Here is a 15,243-nt window from a genome sequence, read left to right on the forward strand (position 1 = left end):
GAGTCACTCTAGTGTGTAGTAGCTCAGTTTTTCCATTCATAGTTCTTATATTAATTACTAAATCCAGGTAAATAGAAAAAAAATGATATAACAGAAGTCAAGAGCCTTGGAGTAAGGGCATGGTGGAGACCATGTGCCAGGCATCACTGTACTAATATTAACTCATTTCATGCACGTCAATGCCCTATAAGGTAGGTTACTATTATGATGTCCATTTTTGCAGTTGAGTAGATAGAGGCACAGAGCCTGTTTTGTGAAGCCTGTTTTGTTTGGGATTCAAACAAAACCTTGGGAGTCTGGTTCCAAAATCCATAGTCTTAACTTCTTTGCTTTCCCTTTGCTGAGGAAATGAGTATAAAAAGGGCATGCTCACTATAGACAGCATGGTGGATTGGAGGCAGAACTGCAGTAATCAAGCACAGAAAACAAGACTTCTCTGGGTCTTGTTTTTACACATTAAGTTTTCAGGTCTCTGTTGACTCTATTGTTGAATTTTATTTTTAGATGTTAGCTGAAAGTCCCTTACACCTAGTTGAGATGAGATGGACTCACTGTAGTCTGGCTTAAAAGTAACTATGTCCCTATTCTAGATGTTAAGCCAACTTTTAAAAAAGTCATCTTCACTGAGTCTTTCAGCATGTGAGATGTCAATCAAGATCTAAAAACTGGAATTTGGGATCCCTGGGTGGCGCAGCGGTTTGGCGCCTGCCTTTGGCCCGGGGCACGATCCTGGAGACCCGGGATCGAATCCCACGTCGGGCTCCCGGTGCGTGGAGCCTGCTTCTCCCTCTGCCTGTGTCTCTGCCTCTCTCTCTCTCTCTGTGACTATCATAAATGAATAAAAGTTAAAAAAAATTAAAAAAAAAAATAAAAACTGGAATTTTCTTTGAGGACTGCTATGAACCGGAATACTACTCAGCCATCAAAAAATGAAATCTTGCCATTTGCGACCATGTAGGTGGAACTAGAGGATACCCTGCTAAGTGAAATAAGTCAATCGGAGAAAGACAATTACATGATCTCACTCATCTGTGGGATTTAAGAAACAAAACAGGATCATAGGAGAAGATAGGAAAAAATAAAACAAGAGAAAATCAGAGAGGGAGATAAACCATAAGAGACTCTGAATCACAGGATACAAACTGAGGGTTTCTGGAAGGGAGAAGGGGTCGGGGGATGGGGTAACTGAGTGATGGGCATTAAGGAGGGCACGATATGGAATAAACACTGGGTGTTATATAAGACTGATGAATCATTGAACTCTACCTTTGAAACCAAAAATACATTATATGTTAATTAATTTAAATAAAATATTTTTTTAAACTTAAAAAAATAAAATAAAAAATTCAGGAATTAGCATGTGCAGTGATGTCAAAGGCCACTAAGTAAAAGACCAGTGGTTCCAGATTATTCTGGAGACTGTGGTGGCTCCTCCTTAAAGTACCCTTAGCTCAGCTTCACCTCTACTTGTTTTATGTTTTACATGTTGAACTTCTGCACAGGTTTGTTTTTGTTTTTGTTTTTGTTTTTGTTTTTTTTTTTTTTTTTTGGAAATGCTTTGAATACTTAAGAGTTTGATTTTTTTGCAGTCATCTTTATAGAGTATTGGTTTTACAATTATTCTTCATTCAATTTTTCATTATATCAGGTACTGGAAAAACAAAGTGAAATACCACAGAGCACTTCCCTCATAAAGCATGTAATTTTAGGAGTACTGATCCATTTTGAGGGCCAAACTGAATTTAAAATGAATTATTGTCCTAGGTACACTTGTTAAGACATTGCAATCAGAATCACTAGGTCAAGACTCTCAATGCTACAAATTTTAACTTTTTTGCTCACCAATGACAAATGAATCATAATGGGAGATACTAGAATCCTATTTGTCTAGGTGAACTGAGAAAGGAAAACTTACACTCCCTAAAACCAATGTCTATCAAAGAAGCAGAGCACTGTCATTTTTCTTTAAATATGTAAAATTGTTTCATTTCTTACCTCTAGAGCTTTCAGTCTTTCCAACAGGAATTTGGTGTTTTCTTTCCCCTCATCTGCACTACTGCTTTCACTCCTTGAATCCTCATCCACCACCATGTGAAGACCTTCCAAAGTTTCCTTGTGTTTTCTCTCTTCCTCTGACAGCTTTTCCTGAAGCAAGAAAGAATTATTGTTTTCAATAATCTCCACTGAAAAACAAGCAAGAGTCTAAGGCTAAAAAGTTTGGAACCTCTCTATTGCTTTTGCATTCTTTTGGGGGCTGAGGTAGAGAAGATTTTGCTAATGAAATTCTCAGTGGTGCTATATTAGTAAAACACAATAGATAAATTAATGAATCCTGGCAGGACAAAGCCACTGGGTCAATACCTCTGAATGCAAAAGTTCTCTGCCCTGTTGGAGAAGTTGACCCAGCCAACAAAATCTTAGGTGAAACTGTGGGTAATCCATTTTGATCTGCACCATGGAATTCAGCTATATGCTAACTGGGAAAAAAAACAAATCAACCTTGATACCTTGATTTGTGAAGAGCTTAGCTCCTCAAAAGAGGATCGTTAAAGTCACTGGACATGCAACTATTTAATTATTCTAAGGGAAAATAAAATATCATGAAATATTGAAATGAGAGTGATTTCAAAAAAAAAAAAAAAAAAAAAAAAAAAAAGAGAGTGATTTCAGAATTCTAAGCTGAAACCAATTAGTTCCTTTGGCTTGATGACACAGCTCTTAAGGACCCTTTAGTTCCTTTTCTAACACTCCAGGATTTGTAGTATAGCTTTGAGGCAGACATAAAATGCCGTTATCTTGTCTTTCCTCCCTGTTGGAAGCTCCTCACTCAACCTTATCTCTGGCAGCTTTTGGAAGTTGAGAAGTGTTAATTTGAGCCTTATGATTGCCTCTTGTTTTCAAGGGAAAAAGAAATGTCAAGAGAATATCATATGATAAAAAATCTCATCCATTCTGTACATATATTAAGACCCTTGTACTACAGAACCAGGTGACATCATTCCATCACACTATTGAATTCTAACCCAGACACTGCAGAAATCACCGTCTTAATACAGCTAATTGTCAACCATGTGGGCTAAACTGGATTATCAATGATGAGAGATTTCTTTTTATTTAGCACTAAACTAAGATCATTTGCAAATAGGAAGCACAAAAACTAGGCTTCTTCATCTCTAGGCCCTATAAAATCTACTTAGAGGGGAAAAGTCAGGTTTTCAAACTGCGTTCACAAAAGTGCTTTGAAGTTCCAAAAATGTTTAGCTTATTTTTAAAAATAAATTATAAAATATGTAAAAACAGTTCTTAATCTGTATGCATATATGTATAAATATAGATCAATAGATAGATACATACATACACACACCTGGAGGCCACATAGTAACTCGACCCATGTTAATGTGTTTTATGTAGATTCCAAGCTATAATTTCTCTTGTCATGTTTCTATAGAAATGCACAATTGGTTAGGAAGGTGATAGCTCTTTATGAAATCAGGCCTATGTCTAACCACATATAACGTGCAGGTATGTTCACTTCTATAGCACATATGGCTTCAGCTCAGGTCATGCAAGTTTAAGGTAGACATCCTCAGGTCAGGACAAACATCCATGTCATTTAAAGTATTTTTATGAATTTGATTCTTTAAGTTCTGGTCACTTGTCACTCGTAGACTTTCATTTCTACGATAAGGAACACGAAGCATGTAGAGTTAATCAACTTGGAAGTGAAGAGGTCCTTTTATTTCTTTAAGATTTGAGATTGTAATTAAACACTTAACTGGGATTGTAAAGCAAGTTGTTTTTTTTAAATATCATCTACATCTATGTCTCTGTATGAATTATGGTTTTTCACTGCTCTTTCAGGCAATTCTATTTGTATTTTCTCTTCCTTCTTCCCATTCTTCTAGTAATTAGGGCTCTATAGCTAATTAAAACAAACAAGAGCTACTGTTGTGGTAAATGAGAAGCCAAAAGACTTTGGAGTATGACAATTGGGTTCCATATCTACCATTTACCAGCTTAGGAAATATCTTGGGCAAACTACTAAATTTCAATAACTCTTGGTTTCTTTGTCTTCTAAATATGTTGGTGAGGTTAATGCCAACAAATATAGCATTCACATATATACAGTCAATTCTCATTATTTCTGGTAATTCTATTCTATAAAGTTGTTATGAACACTGAATTAGTAAATACTAATCCTAGGGGAAATACAGGGTTAGGTTCCTGTAGGCAACATTTCCATAACTAATCAATACACAATCTTGTTTTATGAGTGTTTCTATTTAAAGGCACATTATTTAATATATACTATTAATTCATTAACATTGAACTAACAGCCTATAGTCCTATAACGCATACCTGCACAGTTATCTAACATCTGTTTTCTCCATAAGGCACATCATAGTCTTCTTGCCCTTAGGAACACTAGACAGCATTTTAGCAATATACTTGGAGGCCATTTTAAACACTTAAATCACTAATAAAAAGCATAAAATATGAAAGATGTGGCACTAAATAGAATGCCAAAGGACACTCGTTTATTGTAGAAGGTCAAAAACAAGAAGAGTAGTGCCTTGTTTGATCTCAGCTGGGAACCTGCATATCAGGTCACTCAAAGTTTTCACCGCTCTGTGAATGTCTGATTTATCATCAAAGTACAATTTGATTGTAAACAAATTTTAGGCAGTAGGTGAATTCAAAAATATAAAATCTAGAAACATTATGAGGATTGACTGTACAAACGTACACACCAGCACACACACAGTTAAAGTGTCTAGGCACAGTGCCTAAATAATATATAAAACAACTGGAAACAATTCAAGATGATATAGATTATATGTGAGTGTTTAGATTGCATAACATGCATGGTTGATTTTACATAGTTTGAAGAATGGGCAATCAATGAGGGATGTGGGATGTGATTTCATGGAAATGTAACATGACTTACACTTTGATACAGTGATACAACTTTAATAGTTAAAGAGACAAACAGTGGGATTTTTAGTTGAAGAGAAAACTGAAACAAAGGCTTTCAGTGAGGAATAGATTTTGTCCTTATTGGTTAATGAGAAAACCAGTTTGATGATAACACACACACACACACACACACACACACACACACACACACACATATTGAGAGAGTAGCTGAGTACAGGATTGTAAAGTAAAAGAGAAAGGATTCTGGGGAATGAGAAAAATTCAGACATGATTCATACATTGATTTGTCCATCCTATGGATGTTTATTGAGTGTGGACTACTGGCCACTTGCTGTCCTGGGTACTGGAGATATGGCCAACAAGACAAAGTTCCTATCCTCCATGAATTTTATATTCTAATGATGGGAAACATGCTGAACTCCAAGTCATATCAGGAAGTTATGTAATTGTAAACTAGTGGTAAATGCTATAAAGAAAATAAAGTAGCATGATATGATGGTCAATGATGTGTCTAAAGAAAAAGTTAGATATGGTGACATCAGTGTAAGGTGCATCAGTTTAAGAGGACATGGCCATTGGAGTGGAGACCAAATGAGGAGGAGGAAGCTTTCAAGCAATGGCCTGGGATAAAACCATTACAAACAAGTGAGAGCAAAGCCAGTGCTTAGAGGCAGGGCTAAGCCTTCCTTGCTGGCCAGCTAGGAGGGAGTCCCTGTAAGGGAGCACAGTCACTGTAAGAGCAAGAATAGCAGGAAATGTGACCAGAGAGAGAGAGAGCTAGAACTTTTCATGTCTTGCAGGGCATGAAAAGGCATTTGGATCTTATTCCAACTGCCAATTGGAGGCTAATCAGGGAAGTGACAGGTTCTGGTTTACATTTTAGAAGCATCATCCTGACTGCCATAATGGAGAATGGGCTGTGGAGGGAAGGAGCTAGGAGCCCAGTGGGGATGCCTTTATACGAAAAGAAATAAAAATTAGGAACACTGTGAAGTTTTTGGACAAAGGCTTACTTAAACAGTTTTCATATGGGATGGAAGGTTAGAAGCCATGGCTTCAAAGCTCAGCTTTTACACTGTTGCACCTTGCTGGGCCAGTCATTCAACCTTTTTCATTCTCAGTTTCCCCACAGATGTAAAATTAAGGGGTTGGACTAACTGCCCCTTCCATGGCTGAAGTTCTAAAAATTCAATTACTCAAGACACAATTTTTAGGAAAGATGTCATCAATATGTTCAATGGTGATAGAGATGGCAAGAGAACAGAAAAAGAGCCTCTACATTTTGTAATACGAAGGTTATTAGAGGGGACTGGAGAGCTAAAGCGTGATGATGATACCCCACATTGTCAGTAGTTAAGCAAAAAGTGAAAAAAAGAGAAAATAGAGGCAATTTTCTTAGATGCTTATTTGAAAGTCTGGCAGGAAGAGAAGGTGACAGAATGAAATGTAGCCAAAGGGCATTACAGAGTTAAGTGGAAACCTTTCTCAAGATCTAGAAAACTGAGTTGTTTGAGAAGAGGTGCAGCACAGGTGAGAATGTTGAAGAGGAGACCTCCAAAGCAGAGGGGGCTGAGGCTGAAGGGCGCTGATGAAAAAGTCAAGGTTTTTCAAATGCGGTCACCTGAAAAATATCACTTTACAGCTTAATCCTCGAGTTAGTGTTTCTAAATCACTCCTTATTGTCTAGCTTAAGTTGTGGGGTTTTTTTTTTGTAATTACTTATTTGATATTATTGTTAACACAGATAGTAAATATTACATAGATATAAAATACTGTAATAGCTTTAAAACATATTAATACAGGGATCCCTGAGTGGCGCAGCGGTTTGGCGCCTGCCTTTGGCCCAGGGCGCGATCCTGGAGACCCGGGATCGAATCCCACGTCGGGCTCCCGGTGCATGGAGCCTGCTTCTCCCTCTGCCTGTGTCTCTGCCTCTCTCTCTCTCTCTCTCTCTCTCTGTGACTATCATAAATAAATAAAAAAAAAAATTAAAAAAAAAACATATTAATACAAATACAAACCTATTGAATCCAATTTAAGACTTCTTTTAGGTATTTTAGTCTTTGGAAGTATAGTCAAAATACAGTGCTGCAAAGTCATAATAATTTTTCTCAAAGTGGTTATACCAGTAACTTTATAAAGAGTTAGGTTTATTTCCTTATTTTTTGCTTTAGATAGGTTTTCTCTTTAAACATTGTTTTTTCAAAAAAAATTTTTAAAGATTTTCTTTATTTATTCATGAGAGACACACAGAGAGAGACAGAGACATAGGCAGAGGGAGAAGCAGGGAGCCTGATGCAGGACTGAATCCCAGGACCCTGGGATCATGACCTGAGCCAAAGGCAGATGCTCAACCACTGAGCAACCCAGGTGTCCCTGTTTTTTTCAAAATTTTATTTAAATTTTAGATGTTAACATATAGCATAATGCTGGTTTTAGGAATAGAATTTAGTGATTCATCACTTATGTATAACACTCAGTTCTAGCTTAAGTTGTTAAAGGACAAGGATTTGTCTGCAATCAGTTCATTTTAGAAACACCAGGAGGGAAATGACCAGGGAAGAGTTGGAAGCCATTAAAGCCTGACATTAAGCAGCTAAAGCTAAATCCATGGGACATTCAGGAAAATGGGGCCAAACATAGGCTCAGAATCATCCCATCCTCAGGGGTAAGAGACTTGGCATGTTTATGCACCAAGCCCATAAAAATCAATAGTTGAAGCTACTTCCTGGGATATCAGTTTCCTGGCATTCCCAGCTTGCCATAGGCAATAGGGCTATGCCTACTTCTCACATAAAAGTGCCCTCTGGCACAGACACTGATAGCTGGAAGTCACACAAGCACTCTAGATGTTCTGGGGTATGGGCAGAGAACTGCCATCGTCTATTACAGGCAGAGAGGAGGCTTGTGACAGTTCTTATGTGACACTGCCCAAGAAAGAAAGCCACATCTGTATGCTGCTCAGACCAGTCGCTGTCCTAAAAGCATACTTTGCTGTGTTCTACATTGCAAAATGCCCTGAAACCAGAAGGTAAAGCAATCTGTCCTGTCCTTTTCTTCACTCTTGCTTCCTTAATCACTTGCCAGTGAGAGTGTTAGAGTATAATGTAATAAAAAGAAAGAGGGAGGTAGAAAGGACGTATATTAAGTAAGTAGGTGAGCAAGAGAAAAATAAGCAAAGAGAAAGTGGTAAAAGAGAAAAATCTAAAAGAACTGGAAATATGGCTATATCCCATTGACAGATGACTACTGTCCATTTCAGAAAGAATAGCTGTTGGATTTATATTCACAAAAGCATGAAACTATTTTTGTGAAAAAACAAGTACATGTATTTTATCCACATGTAAATAACTCATTTCAATCAGAGATTTTATTTTAGTTCTTTTGCTAAATAATCATCTATGATGCACATGGTAAAAGAGAGAATAAGATAAGAGAACAGAAACATGTGGTTTTAAATAAAATATATCCTCCTCTTGAACTTCCACAAGAGAAACAAGAAAAATAAGCCAAGTCTATGCCCAAAGATGCCAAGCTGTGAGCAGAATAAGTTGATTCCAGAGGTGACCTGTTTTCATGTTTTAGTTCTTTAGGGACTTTAATCAGCAGTGAATTCTATAAAAGTGAGGCCACCACACAAACAACTCTCACTCCCCACATATTTCATATATGGTTGGGACCATAAGCTTGTTTGCCTCAACAAATACCAGCCAGGACGCAGGAAGCTAAAGATTTAGGAGCTCAGTTAGTATCCAAGGGTTTAAATCAAACTTTGCCTTGTCAGTACATAAAGCAATCCTTAGAGCTATAAGTTTCTCTAAGTGGTTACCACAGTAATGATTCACCTTTGGGGGAGCCCTCATCTTTTGTTCTCAGCTAGTCAGCATCATCAGGCCTATGTAAAATAATATCAATCAACCCAAAGCTCTGGGTTGCATCAGTTCGTCTCAGACTGATGAGAGTCCAAGGAGTAGAGAGCACACAGTATAGCTCTTCACTGATGGCCAGTGACTGTTCACTCAAAGACATTGTGGAAGAAAATGATCATAGTGCCCTCCCCCAAAAGTATCTTGTTCATCTTTTGGTCACTAGCGTCCCTCCCCCAACCTAGCACACAGGGGCAATCAAGGAGGGTTTCATGTGGTCACCTTACTTTATAACTAATTAATTAATCCATCCATCCAATAAACATTTACTGAGCAGCTCTTATGTGCCAGGCACTGTAGAAGATGTCTGGGGAACAAAGGTGGAAAAAAAAAAAAAAACACACAGGTGGCTCCTGTTCTCATGGAGCTTAGAGTTTTGTGGAAGGACACAGTTAATCAAAATGCCACAAGCCAGCATAAAATAACACTGTTATATGTGTTGTGCAGATAAGTCTTCGGCTGCTTCAAGAATCAATAATAGGAGATGAAAAAGAAAGGCCAGGAAAGCATGGGAGTTAAACAGGAAATGAGCATGAGGTGGGAAGAAGAGAGGACAATTTAAGAAGTCTGAAAGGAGGTCTGTGTAGCTGGGGAGTGAAATGAAGCTGGATGGGCTGACAGAGCCAGGATACAAGTCAAGAAATTTTACCTGTACCCTAAGGGCACTGGGAAGTCATTGGCTGTTTTCAAGTGCGCACATGCATATGTGTGTGTGGAAGAGGTGACAGGGTAGATTTGTGTTCTAGAACACCTCTGTGGTACTCTGTGGAGGATGGATTGGGGGGAGGTTAACACAGATGTGGGGAAAATAAGATACTACGGCAATAATCTAAGTAGGAGTTGACCGAACAATGATTAAAATGACAATCCCACAACATGAGACCTTATAGTTTGCAAATCATCTTGTAATTTTGATTCTTTTGTATGCAGTGCCCCAACAATGACAAATAACTAATACTTCCTGAGGTCAGTGTTGTTCATATAGTGGTCCAACAGCAATTGGCATCAGAGTCAAAGTAGCAGAGGCAAGGAAGAAGTGTTGCTTGCTTAAAATGCAGATACTTTGGCCAACTCAGGCCTTAGTGAATCACAATACCTAGTGGTGGATCCAGGAATCTTTAATTTTAGAGAACATCCCAGGTAATTCTAATCCATGCTTAAGTCTAAGGGCCTCTAGACAAAGATGCTTCGGAATAAAACATAAATGACTTACTTCAGATAAGCTTTTGAGGTTGCATACTTAATTCTTATAATTAATATGTAAAATGGACACTTCCCCCTGGAGACTAAAGGGGGGGGGTGGCTATTCATAGTAGGTGATAGTAGGTATAAACCAGGCCAACTGGGACATATTCACCCATAACTTGCTAAATACTACTTCAGTAAAAGATGTCAGATATTAACCTATAATAGAAACCACTCTGTCTTAGTGTAATGAGATGTCCTTGGGAAATTTCTGAGTTCTGAAATGCCAGTGACTACCATGTTATGATTGTTCCTTCTCATGGATGGTATTAATAGTTTATAGCTACTTTTCATGGCTTCCACAGCAAGAGATACTAACTTTCCAAGATATAAGTTCTATATGTGCAATATGAAAGGGAAACAACTCTCCTGCTGGGAAAGCTTTTCTAATTTAAAAATAATGTGTGCTTGCTTCTTGTTTGTATTAAAAAGAAATGAGGAGAAATCTGTCCATTAGTGTCCTACGTGAAGTAGAAAAGTGGCAGCTGGTTGTCACAAGTTTAAAATTTCTTTTCTCTTTTTTAATATTTTTAAAATTTATTTCAGAGAGAGAGAGAGAGAGTGAGTCAGCAGAGGGGCAGAAGCAGAGAGAGAGATAGAATCTCAAGCAGACTCCCTGCTGAGTGTGAAGCCTGATGTTGTAGGGCTCCATCCCAGGACCCTGAGATCATGATGTGAGTGGAAATCAAGAGTTGGCCGCTTAACCAACTGAGCCACACAGTTGCCCCCCCATTTTCTATATTAAGATATGTGATACAATTAGTTTAAACATTCTTGCTTCCTCCCTACCTTCAATCCCACAGGGTGTGTGGTTGCCTGGTTGTGGTGCAAAGGCTTGACCTCAACATGGTGGCCCTGCTGTCTTCCACCCCATCTCTAGGAAAGCGACACTAGGTCAACTCAAGACCTTAATAATGATTGAAGGACCCCAAATCAGAGCAGAGGGAAAAGGAAGTGTTTGTCATGTTCAGACATGTGTTGGTATTTTATTTGACAGGAAAAAGGAGAGTCAACCTCAACCATTTCTTGAGAGCCATTAAGTTCCAGCCTACTGTGATTTATTCTGATCCAGTGTGGGAACACAGGCCCTTTTTACCAAATTTCATAACTAGTAGAAATAAGAAATCTACATTCCAGTCCTAGCTCTGCTGCTAACCAGCTGTGCGATTTTAGTCAAGTCACATAATTTCTTTGTCCCTCGACTTCTTCATCTGTGAATAAAATGTACGGAAATAGACTAATCCAAAGGTGTCTTCTAGCTTTAAATTTCTATGATTTGGATCATCTATAAAAACTGAGCTTGGAAGGATAAATATTTAAAACAGTGATGAAGTTGAGAGACTTTAATACAGAATACCATTTACATTAGATCCAGAAGATACCCTGCCTCATAAAATCTTTGTGCTTCTTTTCCAGCATGCATGTCTCTCTCCCTCTTTCTCTTTTTTCCCTTGAAAAAAAAAACCTTTCCTCTTCTTGCTGTGTACTACTCTTGGGCCCTAAGACAGAAATCACCTAATATAACCTTTACATTTAGCACATTCCATTCCCTACCTATAAGAAACAGGAAAGGCCTGGAGAGCAGTAGCAACAGAGTTTAGGGAAAAATGCTTCTAACACTCACAGGAAATCATGCCCAACCAACAGTAGTGGGAGGAACAGTTTCAAGTGTCTTCTGGTCCCAAGGCTTTAGGAAAATTTTTTAAAAATCACTCATCTCTGATAAAAATCACTTATTATTTTTAACTCTGTTGATCAACACAAAACAAACATGCAGACTACACTGTATGGATGTTATTGACAGTTTTATTGTGTTATTCTCTCATTTTCTGTTGGGGACTACCCTTATGTCTTAGCCCTGCTCAAAAAAAAAACCACACACACACACAGGCCCAAAAAAGCAAAAAGTAAAAGAAAAGAGGGAAAGGAAAAGAAAGAAAGAAAGAAAGAAAGAAAGAAAGAAAGAAAGAAAGAAAGAAAGAAGAAAGAAAGAAAGAAAGAGAAAGAAAGAAAAGAAAAAAGAAAAGAAAAGAAAAGAAAAAAGAAAAGAAAAGAAAAGAAAAGAAAAGAAAAGAAAAGAAAAGAAAAGAAAAGAAAAGAAAGAAAAGAAAAGAAACTAACCAACCCACCTCAGGTACATGTAAATTTCTAACTTGAAGATGGCAAAATGAAACCACGGAGAATGTGAAGAGACATCAAACTATCCAACTTAGAAAAGCTAGACAGTTGTAGAAGTTGGATTAGAATTATTTCATTTTGAATAACCAACCATGCATGAAATTCACTTATTAATTAATAGTGAAAACACAAAAAGCTATAATTTAGGACTGATCACATAAAGGCAGAGACTTGGATGATGTTAGCCTGAAACATCAAGTTCCTTCCAGAATATAAAAGACATAATACATCTAGTATCAGTAAAACACCTCAGAGTTAAACCAAACAACCTTATAATACCATTTTACATGCTCAGAACAATGGGGATATTGGGCAAATAGTCTAGACCCTCTATATAGACAAGAAAACAGGTTCTGATAGGTTATTAACAGTAAGCGGGAGAGCCAGATTTAAATGCCCTTCTGATTTCAAATGTCATGCTCTTTCCACAGACTCATGTTATTTCTTTTAGACTTTCTCACGCCCCTATAGATTTATCCTTAATAGTAATTTTATCTGAGAATCAGCGATCTTTACCTGTGAACCAGGCTGCTGATGGCATCTCTTCCAAGGCTCCCAGGCCATTCTTCCAGGGAGTGGATGATTTTATCAGAGATGTCAGGTCTGGCCTCAGATGACTATCAGCAGAATGGTTTTAACAAACCACCAGCACTTTCATAGTTAATGATGATTAAATTAGTTCAAAACCTAAACACACACTGGAATACAAGCTAAATGGAAATGTAGAGGCCAGTCGTCTGGCTGACAGCCACCCCAGTGCGCCCTGGTACCTTCAGCTTCTGTGATTTATTTACTCATTTGTTTTCTGGTGGTGGGGATGGTGCACCGAATATATTGTCACTTTAGATAGTACTTCAGCAAACACCATAACAACATTCCCAGGGATTGCTAGCAGCTTTTGTTCAGTACCAGCATACTAAATTTTAAAGGGGGAAAAATAGCGTCATATAAATCATAGGATTTTAAAAGAACATCCCAATTTGTTCACAGTTTAACATTACTACTGTCAGGAAAAACATATAAAAGTCTTCTTTTTCATCCCTGGATTTGACTTACAAAGTGAAATAAGCATACAGCAAAATCCCCAAGATTAAATGTGTATGATGGATAAGAGAACAAAGTGTTTTCTTTATGTCTCTGATATGAACCCACGACCACTGGCATATCAATTCATATCTACTCCACATTATTCTTCACTCAAAACACTCTTCAATATTGCCAACTATCTTCCATATTGAACAGCTCTGTGAAGTTACATTAATAAATTTTCAGATGATGCTTTTATTGTCTGTTTCATCTATCAACCACCTTTATTTCCTTTAAAAAAAAGTTAAATTTTAAAGCTACTTTACATAAAGGAAAACTCCACTGTGGAACAGAATGGTGTAAAAACTGAGCCATAATTTTCATTAAAGGTATGCTCCAGATGGCTGGACATCTAAGAAGATTAGCAACAGAAATTACATGCTCAGAGTCCCTGGATGGTTGTCTGAGTGTAACTTATGCATAAAGAAACCAGCAACAGTCAGTGTCCTGTGGATGAGAAATTTCAGTGGCTGATGGTTGCACTTAAACGCTTGGAGGTCATTAACAATAACTCATAAGTTAATGTCAAAGTTTGCACTCAATCTTTCTCTTCCTCCTTTGCCCCTGCTTGCCCTTGCTTTTTTTTTTTTTTTTTTTAATTTATTTATTTCAGAGGGAGAGAGAGAGAGAGACAGCGAGTTCATGTATGTGGGAGCCAGGGGGAAGGAAAGAGAATCTCAAGCAGACTCCCTGCTGAGCAAGCAGCCTGACTTGGGGCTGGATTCCTGAATCCTGAGATCATGACCTAAGCAAATCAAGAGTCAGATGTTTAACAGTTACCCAGGTGCCCTTGCCTATTTTTAAAAGAATTTACAGGACAGGGGATCCAGAGAGCCTCCAGAGGGCAGCTGAGCTCATGAACTGAGCAATGGCCATCCCAGAAGGAACCATTCAGTCATTAATTAGCTAGTGGTATGAGGGGTGCTATATTACTGTTACCTTTATATATGTCTACAACAACCACATGTCTGAGATTCCTGGACATTTTAATTTTAAGTAAATTCAAGCAATTTAAAATTTACTCTCTCATCGTCCCTATAAATATACATTGTCATATAACTAATATGTCCACGTTTTTGTTTCAGAAAATATGGCCAATACTATAGATATTTTTTGACTATTGCTGGCAGAAACTTAAGTATCTTCTGTGTTTGTTAAACTCCAGTGACTTGGGAGGCAATTGCCTCTGCAAGGAAGGAATGCTCTAAGTGTTTAAATGAAATAGTAAAAAAGTAATAATAATAATAATAATAACAGCAACAAGAACAATAAATAGCTCATATGGAGAAGACAATGTGTCATTCTAAGTTTGGTAAAAGACACTGCAAGTAGTTTGCCAGCTTCCAATTATAATTCAAGACCATCAGGGGCAGGAACAACATTTTACACATTATAACCCATCACCATGCCCTGCACAACACAGAAGGCACTCAGTGAATGTCCAATGTTGTCGAATATGATGAGATTCAATGAGGATGGTATCACCTCGTTTTACCCCTAATGACACTGTGCGTAATATTAATACTGAACTACTTAAATATTCTTAAGTACTTTCAACAGCAAAGTATTTTTTAAAAAAGTATTGTGCTATCAGAAGCATAAAGCAATGGAATGATAGAATATTTGCATAGACAATAAAAGCATCATTAAATTGATTTCCACTCCTAGAAAATGAGATTTTGCATGCTTAGCCTTTAACTGACATGCCCACCACATGCATCTCACAGAAGAACACATCAATGTTTAAGCCATGAAGTTATCTATCCTAAAATGTCCTGGGAATTTCTGGAGACTCACAGACCCACTCCTAATCAAGGTACTCTATTCTTCCCACCTACTTCCTTCCTGGGGTTACCTAAAAGAAGAGCTC

The 15,243-nt window shown here is 37.7% G+C and overlaps 1 protein-coding gene across 10 annotated transcripts in view; it reads right to left on the bottom strand.

The window, feature by feature from the left end:
* NCKAP5 (NCK associated protein 5) overlaps nt 1-15,243 on the bottom strand; it is a 960,379-nt gene that overhangs the window by 279,564 nt on the left and 665,572 nt on the right. For all 10 annotated transcript variants that reach the window (XM_049097384.1, XM_049097386.1, XM_049097387.1 and 7 more), the window contains one exon: nt 1,996-2,145. In XM_049097384.1, coding sequence (XP_048953341.1) covers nt 1,996-2,145 — 150 coding nt within the window. The remainder of the gene's footprint in view (nt 1-1,995; nt 2,146-15,243) is intronic.

Source organism: Canis lupus, chromosome 19 (genome assembly GCF_003254725.2).
Source record: "Canis lupus dingo isolate Sandy chromosome 19, ASM325472v2, whole genome shotgun sequence".
Taxonomy (NCBI): domain Eukaryota; kingdom Metazoa; phylum Chordata; class Mammalia; order Carnivora; family Canidae; genus Canis; species Canis lupus.